The 22,908-nt window shown below is 38.9% G+C and overlaps 1 protein-coding gene across 1 annotated transcript in view; it reads left to right on the forward strand.

Moving 5' to 3' along the window:
* LOC137321089 (prolow-density lipoprotein receptor-related protein 1-like) overlaps positions 1 to 21,515 on the forward strand; it is a 50,939-nt gene extending 29,424 nt beyond the window's left edge. Inside the window, 21 exon segments of the mRNA XM_067983281.1 lie at positions 13 to 237; positions 949 to 1,067; positions 1,149 to 1,288; positions 4,368 to 4,509; positions 6,000 to 6,155; positions 6,665 to 6,784; positions 8,244 to 8,366; positions 10,981 to 11,352; positions 12,879 to 13,001; positions 13,078 to 13,200; positions 13,898 to 14,017; positions 14,093 to 14,218; positions 15,095 to 15,266; positions 15,459 to 15,683; positions 16,459 to 16,577; positions 16,650 to 16,789; positions 17,259 to 17,397; positions 18,120 to 18,260; positions 19,778 to 19,894; positions 20,778 to 20,855; positions 21,370 to 21,515. Coding sequence (XP_067839382.1) covers positions 13 to 237; positions 949 to 1,067; positions 1,149 to 1,288; positions 4,368 to 4,509; positions 6,000 to 6,155; positions 6,665 to 6,784; positions 8,244 to 8,366; positions 10,981 to 11,352; positions 12,879 to 13,001; positions 13,078 to 13,200; positions 13,898 to 14,017; positions 14,093 to 14,218; positions 15,095 to 15,266; positions 15,459 to 15,683; positions 16,459 to 16,577; positions 16,650 to 16,789; positions 17,259 to 17,397; positions 18,120 to 18,260; positions 19,778 to 19,894; positions 20,778 to 20,855; positions 21,370 to 21,476 — 3,127 coding nt within the window. The 3' untranslated portion in view covers positions 21,477 to 21,515.
* Positions 21,516 to 22,908: the final 1,393 nt, after the last annotated feature.

The following is a 22,908-nucleotide window of genomic DNA, read 5'->3' on the forward strand; positions in this document are numbered from 1 at the left end:
ACTTCTTTACAGTGTGTCCATGGATAAACATGAAAACACAGTTCGTGAAACCAACATCGTCAAAGATCTAGGAATCCCTGTGGGAATTGCTGTAGACTGGATCTACAAACACGTTTACTGGACTGATCGTGGCACTAAAACCATATCTGTTGCTAACTTCAATGGAACCAAAAGGAAAATCCTTTTCGACACTGACTTAAGGGAACCAGCTTCTGTAGCTGTTGATCCACTATCGGGGTACTGAATGTTTGTTTTACTTATCATGTATGATGCACATACATTTCAATGTATTTTCAAAACCTGCTTTTGAGCACAACAATCCTGGCTTGCTGTTCACTTGTATTCAAAAGAACAATCTTTATCCTAATCCTTCTATCTTCAACCCTAAACTTTGGACTGTGTTCTGGTTCTCCCTGATGAAACCTTTATTTCTGTCTTGAAAGATTAATAGTAATTCTTTTAAAGTGATTGCCATATTGGCAGTGGGTCTAATAGTTCAAACCAGTGTATGCTATAATAAGTAATGTGAAACTCTTCAGCCCAGCTAGGTGGGAAATAGAGCTGCCATTAGAAATATCAAAAGTAAGGTGATACTCTTGTGGCTAGTCAAAAGGGTAAGTGAGATTAGAATTGACAATGAAGTGCTCAAGGGACTGCATGCTTCAAATGCCTCCATGTTAAGATGACAATTTTGTATCATCTTTTAGCAGTGCAGAAGATTTGGAAGGCATCAAATCCAGCTTTCACTAGAATGTGGTCATTTTAAGTGACCTGTGCTAACTAAAATTTAAAGTACAATAGTCACAGTAGTGATAACTAAATTAACCTTCAGTTGTCAATGTATTTGAGGCTTCTGCACTGTGCCAGACTATGGCAATGTATTTGCTTAAGGTGCCACATTTTAAGGGTGAATTATTTTGGTTATGACTGACTTCCTTGGCTTTAAAGGTTTTTTTACTGGTCAGACTGGGGTGAGCCAGCAAAGATTGAAAAAGCAGGAATGAATGGCTATGATCGGAACCTTCTGGTCACCAGAAATATTCAATGGCCGCGCGGCATTGCCCTTGGTAAGTAGACTTCCAATCTTAAAACTAGAAGGCACACCTTTCCATTATCCTGATTTTTATACAATGACTTTTTGTCTATAGATCTTGTGAAAAGCCGCCTCTATTGGGTTGATGTGAAGCTGCACACATTGGCAAGTGTAGACCTAAATGGTAAAGACAGAAGAACTGCACTGCTGTCAAAGGAATTCCTTGCACATGCTTTTGCAATTGCTATATTTGAGGCAAGTTGACTTGAGTGTCTAGAATGTCTACAGAGCTGTTAAGAAAATATCTTCTGTTTGCTCTAGAAGATCTAGCAGATTTGAATTCTTGGGATACATTACAATGTTCCTCCCAAATCATCTGTTTTCTTCTCATTGTTCTGTACATAATCTTTCCATGTGACAGCAATGTACATATACCCTTTTTTCATAGGAAAATTGCAGTAAGCAGAAGCACTTCTGAAGGCCGCACTTAATGGGATGACCATGCCATTCTATCTAAATGACAGTGAACTTTTGGCTCAACACTGTTTACCCCACCCTTCTCCAGTTTATATCTATGAACAGGAGTAGGCCATTCAGCCCCTCATGCCTGATCTGCCATTTGATAAGATCATGGCTGATCTGTGATCTAGCTCCATATACCTGCCTTTGGCCCATATCCCTTAATATCTTTGGTTGCCAAAAAGCTATCTATCTCAGATTTAAATTTAGCAATTGAGCTAGTATCAATTGCCATTTGCAGAAGAGAGCTCCAAACTTCTACCACCCTTTGTGTAGAAATGTTTTCTAATCTCGCTCCTGAAAGGTCTGGCTCTAATTTTTAGACTGTGCCCCTTACTCCTAGAATCCCCAACCAGCAGAAATAGTTTCTCTCTATCAACCCTATCTGTTCCCCCTCAATATCTTAAACTTCAATCACATCACCCCTTAACCTTCTAAACTCCAGAGAATACAACCCCAATTTGTGTAATCTCTCCTCGTTACTTAACCCTTGAAGTCCAGGTATCATTCTAGTAAACCTACACTGTACTCCCTCTGCCAATATGTCCTTTCAAAGGAGCAGTGCCCAGAACTGCTCACAGTACTCCAGGTGCAGTCTAACCAGGGTTTTGTATAGCTGTAGCATAACTTTTTTATTTGTTCATGGGATGTGGGTGTCACTGGCGAGGCCAGCATTTATTGCCCATCCCTAATTGCCTTTGAGAAGGTGGTGGTGAGCCACCTTGAACCGCTGCAGTCCATGTGGTGACAGTTCTCCCACAGTGCTGTTATGAAGGGAGTTCCAGGATTTTGACTTCTGCCCCCTTGTACTCCAGTCCTCTAGATATAAAGGCCAGCATTCCATTAGCCTTATTGATTATTTTCTGCACCTGTTCATGAAACTTCAATGATCTATGTACCTGAACCCCCAAGTCCCTTTGGACATCCACTGTTTTTAACTTTTTACCATTTAGAAAGTACCCTGTTCTATCCTTTTTTGATCCAAAGTGGATGACCTCACATTTGTCTACATTGAATTCCATTTGCCACAGTTTTGCCCATTCACCTAATCTATCAATATCGCTTTGTAATTTTCTGTTTTCATCTACACTGCTTACAATGCCACCAATTTTTGTCATCAGCAAACTTAGATATGAGACTTTCTGTGCCTTCATCTAAGTCATTAGTAAATATTGTGAATAATTGAGGCCCCAAGATAGATCCCTGCAGGACTCCACTAGTCACATCCTGCCAATGTGAGTACTTAACCATTATCCCTACTCTGTCACCTTTCACTCAGCCAACTTCCTAACCAAGTCTGTACTTTTCCCTAGATTTTATGGGCTTCTATCTTAGCTAACAGTCTCTTATGAGACCTTATTGAATGCCTTCTGGAAGTCCATATAAATAACATCCATTGACCTTCCCCTGTCCACTACTTAAGTCACCTCTTCAAAAAATTCAATCAGGTTTGTCAGGCACAACCTACCTTTCACAAATCCATGCCGGCTCTACTACCTTTTGCCTTCCATGCTATCAACAGAGCTCCATGCAAATTTTAGAACCTCTCTTCCTGGACAGTTTGCATCCCTTTTTGTTTTGGTAAGAATGAAAAATGGCTAAAGTCCACATTTGCTAGTTTTTGCCATTCATGACTCTACTTTGCACTCAGTCTATAGCAACCTTCCCTGTACATAGGCTTGGCCTGATATCTCTTGTAAATCCAGTACTTTTTATTAAATTCTTAGCTTCTCTTGTACTCATTGGTCAAATACTAATGCCTTTTGCTTTTTTCAATTGTATCTTGGGGCTTGATTGCCTTTCCTGTTCTGATGAATGGTCTCTAATAATTGTGTCTTGTGTTGAAATACCTGTTTATTTTTCCTGTGCTCTGGGTTTCCAGGGTTCTCCCTTTTGACCAACTCTAGTTTGCTTTTAAGGAAGTTAGCAAACTAGAAGCAAATCAGCTTGGAAAGGACTAGGTAGGAAAACCAGCTGGAAGCCTAACTCTGCAAATGCTCCTGCATTTTTATATAGCAGCCTTAACCTACAAAAGTCAGACTTTTTTGAAGGAATTTGTGTGGGGTTTGGAGGAGGTGCACAGAAGTTAGAGAGCAGGATACAGACAACTGCAAACTTATCACTGATTGTGAGGAAGTCTGAAGGAGGTTTGCAAAGATGGGGTGGAGGGAATTGCAGACTAGGATTGTAAATTTAGTGGCAAAAGACACATGAAGCCAGTGTAGAGTCAGCAGGCAGGCAAGGAGGTGTGGTGCAGTACAAGACTGAAGGTTGTGGGAGGGGAGAGCAAGTCTGGAGGAGGTTGAGGTAGGGTGATGCCATGGAGGGCAACTGCACTTTGGACAAGTGAGTTTATAGTGGACAAAAGGATCAACTATCTCAAATGAGGCCTTCAGTGGTATAAAGGCTAGAGTATCATTCTGCAGATGCAAATAGCCATCTTGAGTGGATGTGGGATTGAAGCATTGCTTGAGGTCAAAATGGTTGGAGAAGATAGGATATTGAGGTTTGTACTGACTAAGCCAGGGTGAGGGGGCATGGAATTTTATTTTGGAAGACTGAAGCCATCATTCTCTACCTGCCAATGCTCAGTTGAAATAAGTGACTCATCTAAGACTTTGGCCAACACTGTATAGCCTACTATGCCTTGGAGCTGAGAATCGTTGACTAAATGGGATTGAAGATATACATAAAGCTTATGCATGTTAGTAAATAGAAGTTGCTTATTGGGCAGTCACACAACCATGAATAAATACATGTATAAACTTGGATAAGTAATTACATGGTGGTTTCATATTTAACTGTCTTGTTCCAGGATCGTGTGTTCTGGGTTGATGGGGAAAATAAAGCTGTCTATGGAACTAACAAATTTACAGGTTCAGATCTGGTGCTTTTAGCTGCCAACCTTAGTGAGCCTCTAGACATCATTGTTTATCATGAGCTGTTGCAACCATCAGGTAAGAAATCAGACAAGCTAAAATTAAGGTTCTTGCCCATTTTGTTGACTTTTATGGTACTATGGGTCAGTCACTGTCTCCCCTGCCCTTCACATTTCCATAAATCATACTTCTGGTTGGTACATCATTCCTGTAATCAAAATTACATTCTGAACCAAAAACCACCTGGTTCAGATTGTTTGGCTACTCCTCGTTTTGTTTCCATTTTTATAATCGTTTTGATATGAATTGCTTTAGATTCTAAACACTCCAGTAGGTGTTGCTACTCAAAAGTACTGATTTCCTTTAGAAGCAGGGAGTGAATGACATTTGGGGTTGCAAGCTGCTGCCATGCCACTTAGTCTCTAGTCACTAGACTAGTAGTGACTTTCTAGTCACACCTTTCATCCTAGGGAAGGAGGGAAACTGCCCATTACCAAGTTTACCATCCAGTACAATTCTATCTGCAATCTGAAATTATCTAATGGTAAACCTAAACACCACCAATTTCTAATTAATACTTTCTCTGGTTTAATTGCATCATAATCAACTCAGCAGGATACTCATTACTTATCTGCCCTACATCTACTTTCTCGGCATAACCCAAAAGTATAACAAGTACCCCATATGATCTGGACTGGATATTCATCTTTAGCACATGGGCTGCTTTAAATCTCAACAGACCAAGCCGGCATTTGGTGAGGCCAGATATGAATTGATCTGTTTTAGTCCGCAGCAAGCTGACTGTACAGGACAGCAGTTGTAATTGGACTCTATTCAAATCAATACAAAATAAAGAACACTCCACATTTCCCATAACATAGTCCCTCTGCATTAATGTTGTCTTATTTGACTTAACTAAGATAGTCCGCCAGCATTTCTAGTCTTAGTCTTGGGTTTTTGAGTGACTACCTTGCAGCTTTTGGGTTTTTAAACTTGACTGCTTATCTCCCTTTCTGGCAGTGAACAGAGGAAGATAACAGGCTTTCCAACACAATAGTTAATTTAGTGTGGGGAATGTCACAGCAGCTTAACTGCCTATCCTCTCAGCTCATGTTAATAAAAACACTTAATCTGGACCCTATGCTGGAAAACATCAACTTTTCCCTAAAGCATTTCAAGTGGGATGAAAAGACAAGCTTCAGCACTTAACCAACATTGGGTAAATAAGTTTGCTATAAGCCTCATTGCATCCTCAAAATATTGAGTTTCACAGCCACCTGCTTTGAAGTGGATACTGTAGAGATGTGGTTATCAATTGCCACAGCAATATTTCAAATGGCCAGTTAACTTGTGGTTTGACAAATGCTACTGCTGTAAGTGCTGCTATTTTAAACTGGCTGCTTTTAGCCAAAAGTATGGTAGTAACATTTTGCAGACTTTATTTAAGTAACCTGCTTGGCAATTAAATGCCAATTTAAGCTGGTTATCAAAACTACAGAATTTGACTAGATTTGGAAATTAAGTTGTCTTGTCAGAAGGATCCAGATTTTAAAACTTGTTTTTCACAGGCATAAACTGGTGCAACACGAACCTGAAGACTGGAAGCTGTGAGTACATGTGTCTCCCAGCTCCTCAGATCAACAATCACTCCCCAAAATACACTTGTGTATGTCCATCTGGAATGGAGTTGCAGAAGGATGGACAGCGCTGTACAATGGGTATATGTGAGTGAACAGTGTGTTTCCTTGCTAGTGTTACTAAATCAAAACTTTATCCAAGCTGTACTGAGCAGGCAGTATCTGATCAGCCTGGGTATTGGTTAAGAATTGTATAATTACTAATTCTGAATTTGGCAACATAATCTGCTTAAAATCTGCCACATTGATTGGATTTCAGAAATGGCATTCCCTACTGCATTTTAAATGTTATGATTACTTGGAGCTACTTCCTGAGCATATAAAATGCTAGTCTGCCAGAGGCTAACAACTAACCAGACAATCCCATGAATGAGAAAATGAAGGACTTGGAGAACCAAATATATGCAGTTTCTTGGCACTTGGTTGAAATGGACAGTCTGTTCCATTCAATGCCTTGCATAATTCTCCCCTGCAGTGGGGAAGTATCCTAATCATAAAATGACTTTCAATATTCCAAAAAAGGAGGCTGAAATTGAAGTTCATGAACAAAAGTAGAATATATATATATAGATTTAAGTTTGTTTTCTCCCCACTAGTTGAGACCTGTGGAACATCTGACTTTCTATGCCACAATAGACAATGTGTACCTAGTAGGTGGCTGTGTGATGGTAAAGCTGACTGTGAAGATGGATCTGATGAAAGTACAGAAGTCTGCCGTAAGTACCTTTCCATTTTAACAAGATAAGGATGAGAAGGCTACTTGCCCTATTGTGTTGCCATTCATCTGCTTCATTTGAATTTATGTACTGTTTTTTAGTAGTTTAAAAACCTCAATGAAAGCCTCCTGATTCAGAACAAAACTTTCCTTTGTGCCCCACACACAATTTATGGCTAAGAATATTTAACTTAGGATTCAAAACAAGCAAATACTGACATTTCCCTAAATTGTAGTCAAAACTGGCCTCCATACTACATATTGTCCAAATGCATTTGCACATCTACCACTAGATGAACAATATCACTGTATTGGCAGATATATTCCATCCCATACCTGAAGTACAGTTGGAACTATTTCATGATTTTTAGTACACTGGACCTCCTGTGGCATTATGGCTTGGAACCTTGAATGGGCTTTTTAATGTCCACTCATTAAGGTTCTTGCATAGTATTTTTCCACAAGTGAAATTCTCAAGCACCCAAAGCCCTGCTATTTCTAATTAGTTCCAGGTTTGATGGGCAGGCCTGTAAAGGAAATGTCTAGCCAGCATTTTAATCTTAATGCTTCTAACTCAACTTGCAGAGAATGCAAAGGGAAATTTTGGTCACTTTTGAATGGTAGCTTTGAGGGGAGGGATATTTAGTCTTCTGCTAGTTACTCAGACTTGGAATTTTCTTGCTGGTTTGATAACTTGGGGTACTGTCATGGTAGTTATAGCACTGGACTAGTCACCCAGAGATCATGTTGAAATGCCATCATAGCAAATCATGACATAGAACGCAATAAATCTAAACTTCAGAGGTAGCAGCTGAAAAATGACCCGATTGCTGAAACCCAACTGTTTTACTGATCTTGTCTAGCCTGTGATTCCAGTACAACTGTGGTTGATTCAGTGGTTGCTTTACAAAAATGAACAGAAGTGAGAAATATTGGTAACCCAAGGTGACCCTGCAACTGTCTAGGAACTAGTTAGGACAAGTGTTCCACAGGCTTGTAAAGCAACAGCTGAACATAATTATACTTGCCAACATCCCAGATTCTCAAATGATCCTTGGATGTGACCTGTCAGAGGTGGTGGTCTACAGTTGGGTGGGCTTGGCCCTGGCAGGTGTAACCACTACAATTAAGAATAGTCTCTAGCAAAGACACACAAACTGATTGTCCATGTAGTGTGGCACTCAGTGAAGAGAGATCTAGCAGACTATAAAACTGGGTATCTGAAGGTGCTGTAGGCTATTGATGCAATTGTAAGCATCACCAAATAACCTATCCTGCACATGACCTCTGTCACCACATCCCTAGAATATGCAGAGTTCTCATAGTTAAAATGATTTTGTATGTACAATTACTGTTATTGGCTATGCTTGTCCTAAGAATTTTTGCACCTTCACCACCCCCAAAAACTGAGTCTCAGAAATGGAAAGTAAAATTCAATGGATGAAACATCAATATTTCAGATGAAAGCACCTGTCTTGGTCATGAAATCAGCTGTGGCCCTGGATCTCTTCAATGCATTCCTGTTGCTTGGCAGTGTGATGGAGAAAAGGACTGTGCTAATGGTGGTGATGAGAATGCCTGTGGTAAGTTTAAATAAGAAAATTGCCTTCCATGTGTACAAGGAAATAAAGCCTTAAAGCAAAAAAACAAGGGTGAAGAGTTCAAATGGAAGCTTTGCCAAATCTACTGAATTTAGTTAACACTAGTGAATTTTCATAGCCAAGCTATTGCAGCTATCTTTGCATTACCACTGATTTTTATTTCAGCCTTTTGACACATTGCAATTGCTGCAGACTATTTGACATCTGTAGCCCAGGTACTTCTCAGTCAAATAGCATTGACATCAGGTTGTAAATTTTGCACTGCTTTCTCTTATCCTAGGCTTGTGCCATATGAAGCCACAGCTTCTTTGCTTCAATTTAGAATATTGAAGCATAGAAATAAGTTACAACATGGAAACTGGCCATTCAGCCCAACCAGTCCATGTTGGTGTTTATGCTCCTAATAACATTTACCCAATATGTTCCCATATCCCTTCAACCCCTTTTTTCTTCTACCTATCCAATCTAATGTTGAAAATGTCTGCCTCAACCACTAACCCTGGAAGTAAATTCCACAGCCTCACAACTCTGAATGATTTTATCTGCTGTTCTAGTATCTTGTATCTATGGCCCCTTGTTCTAGACTCCACCTATTGGAAACAGTCTGCTTGTATCCATCCTTTCATAATTTAAAAAAAAACTTGTATCTGCCAGTCTAAATTTTTTTTGTATTTCCTTGTCAGGCAGTATCCTGGTGAATTTTCATTGTAACCTCAAGCCTCATCCTGCCTATTTGTAGTGCTCAATACTGCACACAGTACTCTAAATGTAGGATCATTACCTCTTGGCTTTTATTCTATGTCTTGTCTTGTTAAGACTAAAATTTATAGGTTTTATTTAATCAACCTGAAGTGCTGCCCTTAATATTATGAATCTGTACAACCAAGTGAACGCTGAGCCTACTTTCAGTACTACAAGTTTACAATACCACAGTGGCATCTATAAGAACATAAATAGGAGGGGGAGTAGGCCATACAGCCCCTTGCCCACTCTGCCATTCAATGAGATCATTGACCACCTCAACTCAGCTTTCCAGCCTTTTTCTTCCCTCACCCCCCCCCCCCACCCCCAGCCAACCCAAACCAAACAAACCATATCCCTTGACTTCCTAGAGTCCAAAAATTTATCTCAGCCTTGAATATACTCAACGACTCAGTATCCACAGCCCTCTGGTTGAGAATTCAAAATTCTCAACCCTATGAAGAAATTCCTCATCTCAGTCTTGAATGGCTGACCCCTTATCCTGTGACTATACCCCTTAGTTCTTGACTCTCCAGCCATGGGAAACAACCTCCTCAGCATCTACCCTGTCAGCTCCCCCTCAGAATCTTGTGTTTAATGAGATCATTTCTCCATTCTTCACCCTAGAGCATAGGCCCTTTCTACTCGACCTCTCCTCATAGGACAGCCCTCTCATCCCAGGAATCAATCTAGTGAACCGCCACTGCATTGTCTCTAAGGCAAGTATCTCCTTCCTTTAGAGAAGGAGACCAAAAATGTACACTGTACTTCCAGTGTAGTCTCTCGAAGCCTTTTTTAAAAATTTCCCAATCTACCTTAGCCAACTCACCCCTCATACCTGTAATTGGCTTTATTACTCTTCCCCCAGAGAATGCTTTACTGTGAGATTACTAATTAACCCTCATTACACAATACAAGATGTAAAATAGCCTGTTCCCTGGATGGTTCCATGACCTATTACTCTAGGAAACTGTCTTGAATGCATTCCATGAACTCATCCTCCCAACTACCTTTTTGCCAATTTGATTTGCCCAGTCTATATGCAGATTTGTCCCCCCATGATTATTGCATTACCTTTGTTACAAGCTCCTATTTTATGATTGATACTCCATCCAACAGTATAGCTACTATTAGGGGCCTATAAACTACTCTCTCCAGTGTTTTCTGCCCCTTGTTTCTTGTTTCCACTCATACTGATTCTACTTCATCTTCCAAGCCAAGATTCTTTCTCATCACTGCTCTTATGTCATCCTTATTAGGGCTACACTCACTTTCCATTCTGCCTATCTTTTTTCTAAACATGTACCCTGGAATACTTATACTTAGTTCCCAGCCTTGGTCACTTTGCAACCATGTGTCTCAGCTGTTAGATCAAACCCATTTATCTCTAATTCATCTATCTTCTTACAAATGCTCCATGCATTCAGAGCCTTTAATTTTGACTTTCTACCATTTTTTTTCTGCTTTGATCTTGCTCTTATTGGTGAACTCTGTCCCTTCCTGCCACACTCTGCTTATCTTTACCCACATCACTACACTGTTCTATTTTCTTGACCTTTTTTTCATTAGATTTCTAAATTTCCCCTTGCCTACCCCCCCCCCCCCAACTTAGTTTAAAGCCTTTCAGTACTTCAGAGCTTACCAGACACCTATGCAAATAGATAAGCAGCATCAAACAGGTTTCCTTTTATGAAGTACAATCGGTCAGAACTTCATTTGAAGGCCTGTTACGACCTGTCTTCAAATGTCTTATCTAATTTGCAAAGCTACTTGGGAGGGAAGTGCATGGGTGGCTCTTCTTGAAATTGGGTTTTTGTGTTGTGATCTATATTCTAATGAGGTATCTATCTTTCAGGTAAAGTTACTTGCAGTCCAGTAGAGTTTACTTGCTCCAGTGGTAGATGTGTTTCCAAGACATTTGTCTGCAATGGTGAGGATGACTGTGGTGATGGAAGTGATGAAAAAGCCTGTACTTCACCTACCTGTGGCACTCATGAGTTTCAGTGTAATAGTTTGGAGTGTATCTCCTTGAATTGGGTGTGTGATAACCATGTGGATTGCACTGATAAGTCTGATGAATCTCCTGAACACTGTGGGTACACCTTCTCTCCTCCTGTGGCCTGCTCTTCTAGTGAGTTCCTATGTGATTCAGGTGAATGTATCCACCGTCGATGGTTCTGTGATGGTGATGCTGACTGCAAAGATGGAAGTGATGAAGTTAACTGCCGTAAGTAGATGCTTTGCCCTCCCTTATTTCCACAGCTTCTAGACTCTGGCCATACTTTTCCACCTGGAATGTGTGATCAAGGGGCAGATTTTAGTTGGCCTCTCCACATTCAACCTCAATTACAGAATGTTAATGCAGAGTAAAGCTCACTTTGATTTCCTCAGCCTAAACACCAACCTCAACTGCAGTGTGAATTCAGTTTGAATTACAGCCAAATGTGCAATTGCAAGCTGTATCATGGCTATGGTTCTAGACTGTTTTCAGATGCAAGTTGAGACTTTGTACAGGATGTACCCTGCAGAGCATTCATCCCTAGTCAGCCTCCAAGGCCAGCATTTTTAATTAAATAATCCTAGTTAAAAAGTAGATGGGTGTTTGAGCTGAGAAGGTTAAAGGGTTGTGTATGTGTATAGAGATACTTTACAATTCTGATGTGCAATTGCTGTTTCTACAGCACATCTTCAAAATTGAAGTGAATTATTGTAGGATGCAATGGCTGTTTCTACAGCATCTTCAAAATTGCTAAATTAAACTTGACAGCTATTCTAAGCATGCATTAGAGGCATTTTTCAACTTACTAGCAGGAGCAGTGTACATCCTATAGAAACTTTCCTTTTTTAAATGCTGGAGCAGAAACCTGCTTAGTGATTATGCATTGTTATGCTCTGGAATTACAGCTCAGCATTAGAATCTGGCACACGTGTAGTAACTGCAAACTAAAAATGGCTCAAGATAACTTTGATGTTTTGGGAGGCAATAATCCAACATGAACAATTCTGAACCTAGTTAATTTGGCAAGTAGATAATTGTGCAACTAGAACTGTGTACACATCCCTTATGGGGAATATTTTTGTACACTTGTCAGTTCATTAAGTGGGACAATCTGAACCCTTTTTTTTCCCCCTCCTGGGCCACTGGAGTGTGTTGAAGCTCACACCTGCCAGAGTGCTCCACCTTCTTCCACAACCTCAGCTATTCACACGTTGTCTAATTTCTCATGCTTCCTGTTAGTGTTAATACTTCACCCATTTAGCCATCTCTTGTAAAGAGTTTAAGTGGAAGATAGGTCATTCCACTTTGTGCCATCTCCCTTCTTTATTTAAAAATACTGAACATGTAAATTTTTGTCTAATTCTAATAGAGCTGTGAACTCTTCTGTTTGCCCCATAGATGTGGTCAGGCTTGGTTTTTTGTTTGATTTACAGCAGCTGCATTTTTTACTTTTTCCCCTCCAGAAGTGCATATATTTCAGTGGTTTTCAGGATGTCCCTAGGGGGTGTGTATGTAGTGTCCTAATTTATGCATTTTTTTTTTCTTTTTGGATAGCTAACCACTGCAAAACCTGCTTACTTAGTATACAGCAAAAGAACATGCTAGTTAGCCAACAAATGGTGGGTAGCTAGAATCTCCAATCTGGCTTCTGTACCCTTTGCAGACCAAGTCTGGGACCCCATTCTGAAAACCAAAGATATGCTAGCTCTGTTATTAACTGAACACAAATGTAAAATCTTTTTTAAAATTTTCAGCTCCTCAAACATGTAGACCTGATCACTTCAGATGTAGTGATGGTAATTGCATCCCTGGAAATAAGAAATGCAATCTATATAGGGACTGTAATGATGGTAGTGATGAAGTCAACTGCAAGAAATGTAAGTACATACAACAATTGCTTCAGTAACATTTTTTAAAAAAACTGTTCTAAAGCTCACTCATTTTCTGCAATAGTTTCAGAGTGTGCTGGGCCTACTGACTTCAAATGCCAAAGTGGAGAATGCATAAATATCACCCAAGTATGCAATCACAAGCAGGATTGCAAGGACTGGAGTGATGAGCTTCTTGATGAATGTAGTAAGTGACTTATGCTAATACTTGTAAAATGACATCCCTTGCTCTGCTCTAGTTTTAAACTAGAGTACATAACAAAAATGCTGGAAATACACAGGACCACCTGTAAAGAGAAAAGGCAGTCCATATTTTGTGTAACTGCATCAGAATAGAAAGTTAAGCGAATATTGCTTATCTTTTCACTTCTGACAAAGGATTGCACAAGAAATGGCAACATGTACTTAATAAATATTGCTGGAATTACAGAAGTAAGACTTGTAAAAACCATTTAGTTGGGCTGGATGGACTTGTGATCACTGAATAAGTGAACTTTTTGGAATTGCATTCTCCAAGCAATACTAATCTCCTGGGTTGTGCTCCCAAAATTCCTTTGTTTAAATTTATAATTTCATTATCTAAACTAAATGTGGTATCCAGTCTTGGTATGGGGGTGATCATGCATGTAGAGTAATCTCTTTGATGCATAATACCACAGATGCAAGTTTGATCCCATAAATTGGTGGGGTTTTGTATAGGAAATCTGCTTGAAAGGGCCTTTAAGGTTTTGCAAAATGGACATCCCTAATCTGGCTGCAAATAACTTCCTTTCTTAGCACTCCACCAATTAATTCTGAGGCTCCTGTTGGATGCTTCATAGGGATATTCAGTAAAGTGGCAATACTGTGCAAGGAATATTTGTGACCTTGATTTTATTCTCTAGACAAAAATGAGTGTTTGAAGAAGAATGGAGGCTGCTCTCACATCTGTCGGGATCTTGTCATTGGTTACAAATGTGACTGCCCTGCTGGCTTTGAATTAATTGACCAGAAAACCTGTGGCGGTAAGTTAACTTCCAAAAAGGTTTTTTTAAATTTAGCAAAAGGTCAGTCAAGTTAAGATATTAATTTCATTTCAGATATTAATGAGTGCCACAATCCTGGAACCTGCAGTCAAATTTGTATAAATATGGAAGGAAACTACAAATGTGAATGTCATGCAGGATATTTCATGGATCCAGCTAATGGGGCTTGCAAGGCAGTAGGCAAGTATGCTTGTGAAACAAGAATGTAACTTAGATATTTGGTTATGCTATTAACCATTCAATGAATGACAGTAGATGGTCTTTCTGTGCTCCATGTAATTTGTCTACATATCAATTTGCTATCTAAGCTGAAAACCAATTAGTCTGTGGATCCAGGACCAATGTTTTGACTATCTTCTTTTCCCCATTCTTTCAGCTTCTCCAGGAATTTCAAGTACCTGAGTCTTTTGCTTTACTTGTTCAATTCTCATCCTATAGCTGCCTTTTTTGTCTGACTTTCCTGAATTAATGACTGTACAAGTTTGTAGTTTGAGCATCTTTTGGGACAAGTTAAGTGATTACTTGTGGGGTTTTCTTCCTCTTGCAGATTTAAACTTTTCAAATTTGGATACTAGTCACTTGGCATGCAATTTTATTGAATGAAAAGTTATTACTTGATGTTCTAATCTCTGGCTACATCTATGATTAATGCAGAAACTTTTTTAGTTTCTACAAGGAAATTGTGCAAAACCACTCTTAGTGCTTGAAGTCTGTTAATTTACTTTCATTCTTGGTTATACAAATTGAATTATTGACCCAGAACTACAAAGTAGGAATAAGCACCTTGGATACCTTACTTTCTTGGCATCTGTAGCAACATTTGTAGAAATGGAACACTTGCTGTAATTGGTAACTGCAAGCTTGGCTGACTTGTTTTAGACTTGTGGAAACTGACCAGTTACTAGCTTTAAACTGAAATCCAATGTTTCATTGGACTTGTAACTAACTGAATTAATCTTTGGTTTATGTTTGGATGCCACATGATTTGGCATGTGCTGTTCCCATTTTTGCAATGGAATTCCTTGGGTTAAAATCCTTTGTGCTCTTTTCCTTTAGGAAAAGAGCCACATTTGATCTTCACTAACCGCCATGATATCCGGAAAGTAGGACTGCATCACCAAGAGTACACCCAGGTAGCTGTGCAGCTGAGAAATGCTGTAGCACTGGATGCTGATATTGCAGAACAGAGAATCTTCTGGGCTGATTTGGCACAACAGGCAATTTTCAGGTAATATGACCTATAATAAATGGTGGTACTAAATTTTGCTGTAGCTTTTGCGGTATACTAGTGAATTATTGTCTAACTTGAGTTTAATGCGTCAAACCTTGTATTGTCAGGAGTCTTGAACAGTTAAATAATTCTGTTCTAATTAGGTCTGTAAAGCTTGCACTAACAACCTTGTACTGATTCCTCTTGCAGTATGCTAATGAATAAATGGGAAGGTGCAGCTAGTATTTCCAGGATTGTTGATGATTTACAAATCCCTATGGGAATTGCTGTGGACTGGATCTACAAACACATTTACTGGACAGATCGTGGTACTAAAACTATATCCGTGGCTAACTTTGATGGAACAAAAAGGAAGATCCTCTTTGACACTGACTTGAGGGAACCAGCTTCTGTAGCAGTTGATCCACTCTCAGGGTACTGACTCATACATTATGAAATAATACAAAAGGGTATCTACAAAAGTGTCCCAAAGTGCATTTTGCTGTAGCTTTAGATTTTAAGATCATAATTCTGGCATTGATGGATTAGTTTTTGGTTTGATGAATATCTGCAGTATAACTTCAAATTCTAGAATGGAGGCATTCTATCCTGACTTGGATTTAAATATTCAATCTGCCTTGCAATGGCAGGATGTTGAGGCTAAGGCAGAAACGACATGGGGCAGGAGTTTTATCCCTATCAAATGGTGCTGCACTCAAATGAGTGTTTGCTCTTGTAACCCCATATTGGGTACATGCTTTCTTCAGTTAGAAATTAACTTTGGCTAATTCAATACAGTTCTACTTTTCCCCCCACTTTGTGCTTTAGTACAGTGAATTATTGTAGGTACTAGACCACTTCAGTTGATATGGCAGATCCTGGTTAGTTGTAGTTCAGTAATGTTGGTCTGGGATCAACTTTTAAAGTCATTGCAGCTTGCTATAACTACAATCCTATTTATACTAATCTAATGGTGAGCCAGCAAGTGCTATTCACTTTTTGATTTCAGACCATCCAATTTAAATGCAAATGCCACTTTTAAACCACATAGGAAGTCAATGTTGCAAAAATGCTTCAAAGGACCTTTGCATTCAAAATGGTATTAAACTTAGTCTTGATACAACAGCCTTGTTTGAGTGCAATAAAGCATTTACTGCTCACTAAAGTGCTTCAAGGACATCTGTTATTGTGACCTATGTTTGCTTTAAAGGTTCATGTACTGGTCAGATTGGGGTGCGCCAGCAAAGATTGAAAAAGCAGGCATGAATGGTGTTAACCGCCAACTTGTACTTGCCACCAAGATTCAGTGGCCAAATGGCATTGCACTTGGTAAGTAAGGCACTTTTTTTTTAAAAAAGGACTTTCTTATTTCAGGCTTATAATGCTTCAATTTGTCCACAGATCTTGTGAAAAGCCGTCTCTATTGGATTGATGCAAAGCTTCACACGTTATCAAGTGTGGACCTAAATGGACAAGATAGAGTAACAGTATTTCAATCACAGGAATTCCTTGCTCATCCCTGCGCTGTTACATTATTTGAGGTAATGCAGTCACCTAGAAGCACAGCTTTGAGATGGATGGTCAAAACTTGATATTCTAGCTCAGGTTGTGTACCATATAGCTATTGCTCAAGCACTATTAAAGAACAATGCAGTGGCTCACTCTCAAACTAAGAAGTTAAGTTTGGATGTGCTGAGATGTAAAGCCAAATGCAGACTTCCTGCTTCAAATTGGGAGGGATGAGAATGAAAATCCCAGGATCTTTAAGAAATTGAACACTTTGCAAAATGAACAAACCTATTCAAAAATTGATGTGACTAGGTTAAGGTACAGATTGGGAAAGTCTTAGACTGTTTTGCTGCTTGCACAAGCTTCTTGCTAATTTGTCTTGTGATTTTAAATTACACAAAATAGCACTTGTCCATATAAACTTGGACAGAAACCTCAGATGGAGTTGGTGATAAAAGGTGAAGCCTAGGTGTTTTCCCTAAAACTTTAATGTATTTCCAGGACCGTGTTTTCTGGGCTGATGAGAAAAACAAAGCAATTTATGGAGCCAACAAGTTTACAGGCGATGATGTGGTGGTTCTAGCCTCTAACATTGAACCTCAAGACATCATAGTTTATCATGAGCTAATACAGGCACCTGGTAAGAAATCTCAAACCTACTGGGAAATTAGTTTGTTTTTCTGATTTTTAGCTTTTTATTTTCCTTTCCAGTGTTCTGTTTACTGCTGAGACATCTCACTTCCCCAGTGATTCTCCTTCAATAATGCCAGGCTTGGTGCTATTTGTGATTTTTGCTATTGAACCACAGCACTCTTAACTGGCAGCTTTGCAGGATCAATGATTTAAATGTACTGCAGTTCCACAATGGGTTTTGAGTCAGCTGCTAGCTCATTGGATTCAGTGTGTGGGTATAGGTTCTGGGGTTATCAGTTCAGGTTGCATTCTGTTTCCCCATGAATTGATCCAAATTCATGGCCCAGTTTAGAGTGGCAAAGCACAATGGAGTTCAACATTTCTCCAATTTCCAATTGAGGAACTGTACACTTGCAGTTAACATGCTTTCTGCAAATTAACTTTCTAAAATGCTAAAACTGTAGCCATACCTGTTCCCACAGAGTCCTTGTGTATAATGAGACTTGCTACTGTGTCTACCAATCATGTTACTTTTTTGTTTACTTGCCTCATAATCCAGAATGATTTAAACCAGAACTAGGTGAAATGAAGTAACAGTTGCAGCAACTGTGCATTACAACAGCCACATTTAATGAACTATTAAACTGAAATATCCACAGCTTGTACTTTGCACTTTTTTTTTGTATTCAGTATCTGAAATTTGATTTAATTCACAACTTTTATTCCCAGGGAAAAACTGGTGTAAACAGTATGGAGCCTGTGAACACATGTGTCTTCCTGCTCCTCAAATTAATAGTCACTCACCAAAGTATACTTGTATGTGTCCATCTGGAATGGAGTTGAGGAAAGATGGACAGCAGTGTAAAACAGGTACATGGATATCTAACATGGCCAGTTCTAACTGAAGATAAATGGAATGATTTATAATAAGTATCTGATGTAGAAATATCAGGTGCCCAAAACTTGTGTTGCTAAAGTCTGCAACATCAGGAGTGGCTGATGTTTCCTACATTGCAATAGAAGGATATGCTGATGGGGTTAGAGGGAGGAGGCTTGTATGGAGAATGGACCTGTTGGGCTGAATGGCATGCTTCTGAGCTGTACATTCTATGTAATCATGTAGCCAATAGATGGACTACAAGAAGCCAAATGAAACTGAGCATGGGACGTTATTGGACCCAACTGTTGCATTAATATAATACTGTTTCAATATTCATATAAATTCCCCCTCAAAATTCAGGTTTGACTGAAGCATTGGCTAATATAGTTCCAGATCGAGTTCAATTGTGTGTAGTAATAACTTTCCACCACCTCTGTCATGGCCAAGCTCTGGAAAAAGTGATTGGATGTAGATGCTTATGAAGCTTCTGCACTAGTCAGATGTAATACACTTTCACTGTGTATAGTACCAAAATTCACATTTCTTGATCTGCCTTTAATCATCTGCAAACTTGTAAAATGAAGAGCCCAAAAAATGCAAACCTAACCCAAAATCTAAATGTCATTATGTACATCCTCAAAGCCACAACCTTCTTTCCATGCTAGATGTATAGAATTTGCCTTTTATTTCTGGTAATACACTTTTTTTGCAAAAGCTACATCCATTCTAACTTTACTGTATCTTCAGTTTGCCTTTGATGTAAGTGCCCATTATCAATCCATAACCTAGTTAGTTGAAGTAATTAACAGCTTGACATTTACAGCAGCAATATAGAATATTGATCTAATTTTAATGTGCCTTAATACAGGCTTTCAAATTGTGAATTGTCAACTTTGTCACTGATATCCTGATTTGTTTTAATTGCAACTTCTGATATGGTTTTTATTCTGTAGATCCAAACATTCCTATCTACCTCCAGCACTAGAATGAGAACAGTAGTGAGGCTACCTTTAGTCCCCACCATTTATAGTTGGTGGGTGTTCTCATGATTGGCCTAATATATACAAGAATAAATTCAAAAATCAAATGTAACCAATTTTACAAAAACTTGTTGCAGGCTCCAGTTAGCAACTGACTCATCAATGCTGATTTAGGAAGGAGGCAACTACTCGTCTAACCTAAAGTTGGCTAAAATGTCAAGACAGCTGGTTATCATTTGCATACAAACACTTTAACAAGGTGTGAACAGTTGGTTGAAGCTGCTTTAAGACCTGAAATAAGCAGCTATTTATTTTAGTCTAAATACAGGGGCTTAACATGAACTGGCCAAAAGTTGGCATGCCTAAGTTATAAGCAGTAAATTTGTAATTGGCTTCTATGGTAATGGTTAGCACTAATTGGTCAGTATAGGTGGCAGCCCATGATTAGGACTAATCCCCATTTGCACTAAGTGCATGTAGATGCTTTAAGCATGCTTGCCTTTAACTGATTTTATGTTCCTTTACAGTAACTGAGCATATAACTCCTCCCAAACCAACAAATTTGTCTACAGTGGCTTTAGATGTTACCTCAGAATTCTCCAGCTTACACACCATACTGCCAAAAATCTTGGCTAGTCCCACAGGTAATACAAAATTAACTAGCAGCATGAACTTCATATGTGCAAACTTTCTCCTGCAATAATTGAAGTAGCTTTAAAAATAAACCTACCCTCAGCTCCACAATATTTGGCCTTAATCTCCAGAATACTGTGTACCGTAGAGATTTGGTGTTTCAAATGATTCAAATTGCCTTAACATGTTGAAATTGGAATGTAACCACTTCAAAAGGGAATGAATAACTTTCTAAATTTTAGTCATGATGTGGAGATGCCGGTGATGGACTGGGGTTGACGATTGTAAACAATTTTACAACACCAAGTTATAGTCCAGCAATTTTATTTTAAATTCACAAGCTTTCGGAGGCTACCTCCTTCGTTCACCTGACGAAGGAGGTAGCCTCCGAAAGCTTGTGAATTTAAAATAAAATTGCTGGACTATAACTTGGTGTTGTAAAATTGTTTACAATTCTAAATTTTAGTTATACAGCAAACAACCTGGGTGAGGTATAGAGCTGAAACTAATGCCTGGTAGATTCACAAAGCATTGTATAAGTTCTCCATTTGCTTGTGGCAATTTTTTATTTGTTACAGCAACTGGAGCTTACACTTTAACCTCCAATTTCCTTATCAGTTTGTGATGTGATTAATGACTCAGTCCACCTTGAATCCAATATTTAGTTTCACCAAATAGATTGCTCCAGTATTGCTGGCTCTGCTCCAAGTAATATATTTTACAGACCTGCATGTAGTACAGATTTCCATGATGGAATGAAAAATGGGCTCCCATTGTGCACCAGCCACTTGAGATGCTGTTCAGACATTGCATGTAGTGCCTTAAACTTTTTTGCCTAATACATTTTTGAGTCACTTATACATGGAAAGATTAAAACATTTGCTTTTACTTCAGGTGTAAATTCAAGTGCTTCTCTTGAGAAGAACAAGTCAAGGAAAGGATCTACAGCTATTTGGATCATCTTTGCTATTTGTAAGAAAACCCTGTTTTTGTGCCTTTTATTGCCTTAATGGTAAATATTCCTTTCTAGAGATGCTTTTCATGCAAAGCAAGTAAGTGTTTTTATCTAGTGCTGCATGTGCAAGTATCTTCATGAATTTGTTCATTTTGAAGTTGCTTGGAATTCATTGTAGGGATTTAAATTTAGATCCTTCTATTAAATCTAATCCTGTTAGTTTGAGAATCATGAAGCATATTTGTCACTGAAACCTGCTTGCATTCTAGGATTCTGTCACACAAGGCACATCAGTCCACGATGAATCAATATTAAGATTGTATTCAGTTTAAAATTGTAGATATAGCACAGGAGGCCATTCTGCCTGTGCTGAGTCTTTGAAAGGGCCAAATTCATGTAGTTAAGACTTAAAGGAACAGTAATTTTCTAAATTTGTGCCAAGTACTAGATGACAATTGTTTTAGCTTACTTTTTGCCAAAATGTGATCACTTCCTTTGGCCTGCCTAATGCTACTTTCTTTTAAATTTCAGCACTTTTGACAATAGCTGGTGTAGTTGGCTACTTTAATTGGCGAAACTGGCAAAAGAAGAACCTGCAGTATACCAGTTTTGAGAATCCAGTCTTTCAGCGTAATTGATCTTTCCAAAGCAAATAAAATTCAATTTTGGTGTTGAAATTGGAATTCAGTTTAATTGCTACAAGTGTTGGATGGGAATGTATCCAATGAGTCATCCTTCTAAACTAAGATTCCCAGGTTTGATTCTGAACTATGCTAATGGCAGAGGTGGGTGATGTTGTAATTGGTCTTGGTATTCATGGAATGGAGAGGAGAAAATTGGCCAGTTTGCTCACTCCTGATCACAGCAACATCCTATGAACCTCACCCAGGTGTGTGTGGATATGCTGGGAATATAGTGTCTGCCTAGTCTACATCTCCTGCAGCTGAATAGTTTGCTAATTGTGCTTTTGAGACTCTCTAGAATCATTGTTCCTTGGACATGGGCTTCCACTGCACCTGCCACCCATGGAAACCTAGCAAAAGTTAATGCTTTCAAGGGCAGGATTCTTTGAAATGGGATGGAGGTTGCTTTTATGGGAATTTTTATTGATTACTTCTAGATGTCTTTCTCCACATTGTGCTTCATTTAAAATTAATTTAAAGCTGCTTAACTACCTGATCTAATCCAGTTGGGAGGAAATGTGAAAGCCATTGTAAGATTCCATGTAATGATATTGGAAGATCTATCTAGAGCAATTGAAAGAGCCTTAGCTGCCAACCCATATCTTCTACATTCAAGCTCTGGATGGTATTCTGAATTCAATGAGTCAACTTTTGAAGACTATTTAGAATCCTTAAGACTTGACTGAATACAGAATGTTCACTTCATTGTGGACAGGGGAACTGGAATTCATTTCATTCTACCATTGTTGCATTTTTTTTTTCCTCTTGTGCTGCAATATGGTTCAAAAGTGGCAGGAGTCCTTTAGTGATATGGCCATGTTTTTCGTTAGAAGTCTGCAGTCTCTTAACAACCAATCCAATTGTGGTCTTGCCCCACATCCATGCCTGCACTAGGAGTTGATGGGGAATTTTGCAATCAAGGGGGCCAAGTTAGTTGTAGCACCATTTTACTTTTTAATCTTTTTCCCCACCCCCAAAAAACCCTAATCCACCTGTTAAATTGTTATCTTTCCTCCCCTTTTTTTCTTTACACCCTCCAACAAACAGGCTTCAAAGTAACTTTTTAGTACCTGCAGTGCAGTATGCATTGCAATAGACATTTGACTACATATTATAACCAGTATAATTTGCTGATGTCAGATTATATCTGCTAATTCTACAATTTCTTTAGCTTGCAAATTGAATGACACAGGGTTTTTAAATTACCAAAACTAACTAGCGGAAGCTTACTTACTCACATTCTAAGCTTAACTAAACAGGCTCTGTCCTGAATCTTTGCCAGAAGTTGCATATCTTCTCCACTAAGGGTACACTTTAGGTTACTTCTGTGGTCATGGCAGGAATGCTATACTGTGACTTTAAACAGTATTTGGCTTACATTTTAATT

Source organism: Heptranchias perlo, chromosome 4 (genome assembly GCF_035084215.1).
Source record: "Heptranchias perlo isolate sHepPer1 chromosome 4, sHepPer1.hap1, whole genome shotgun sequence".
In the NCBI taxonomy this organism is placed as follows: Eukaryota; Metazoa; Chordata; class Chondrichthyes; order Hexanchiformes; family Hexanchidae; genus Heptranchias; species Heptranchias perlo.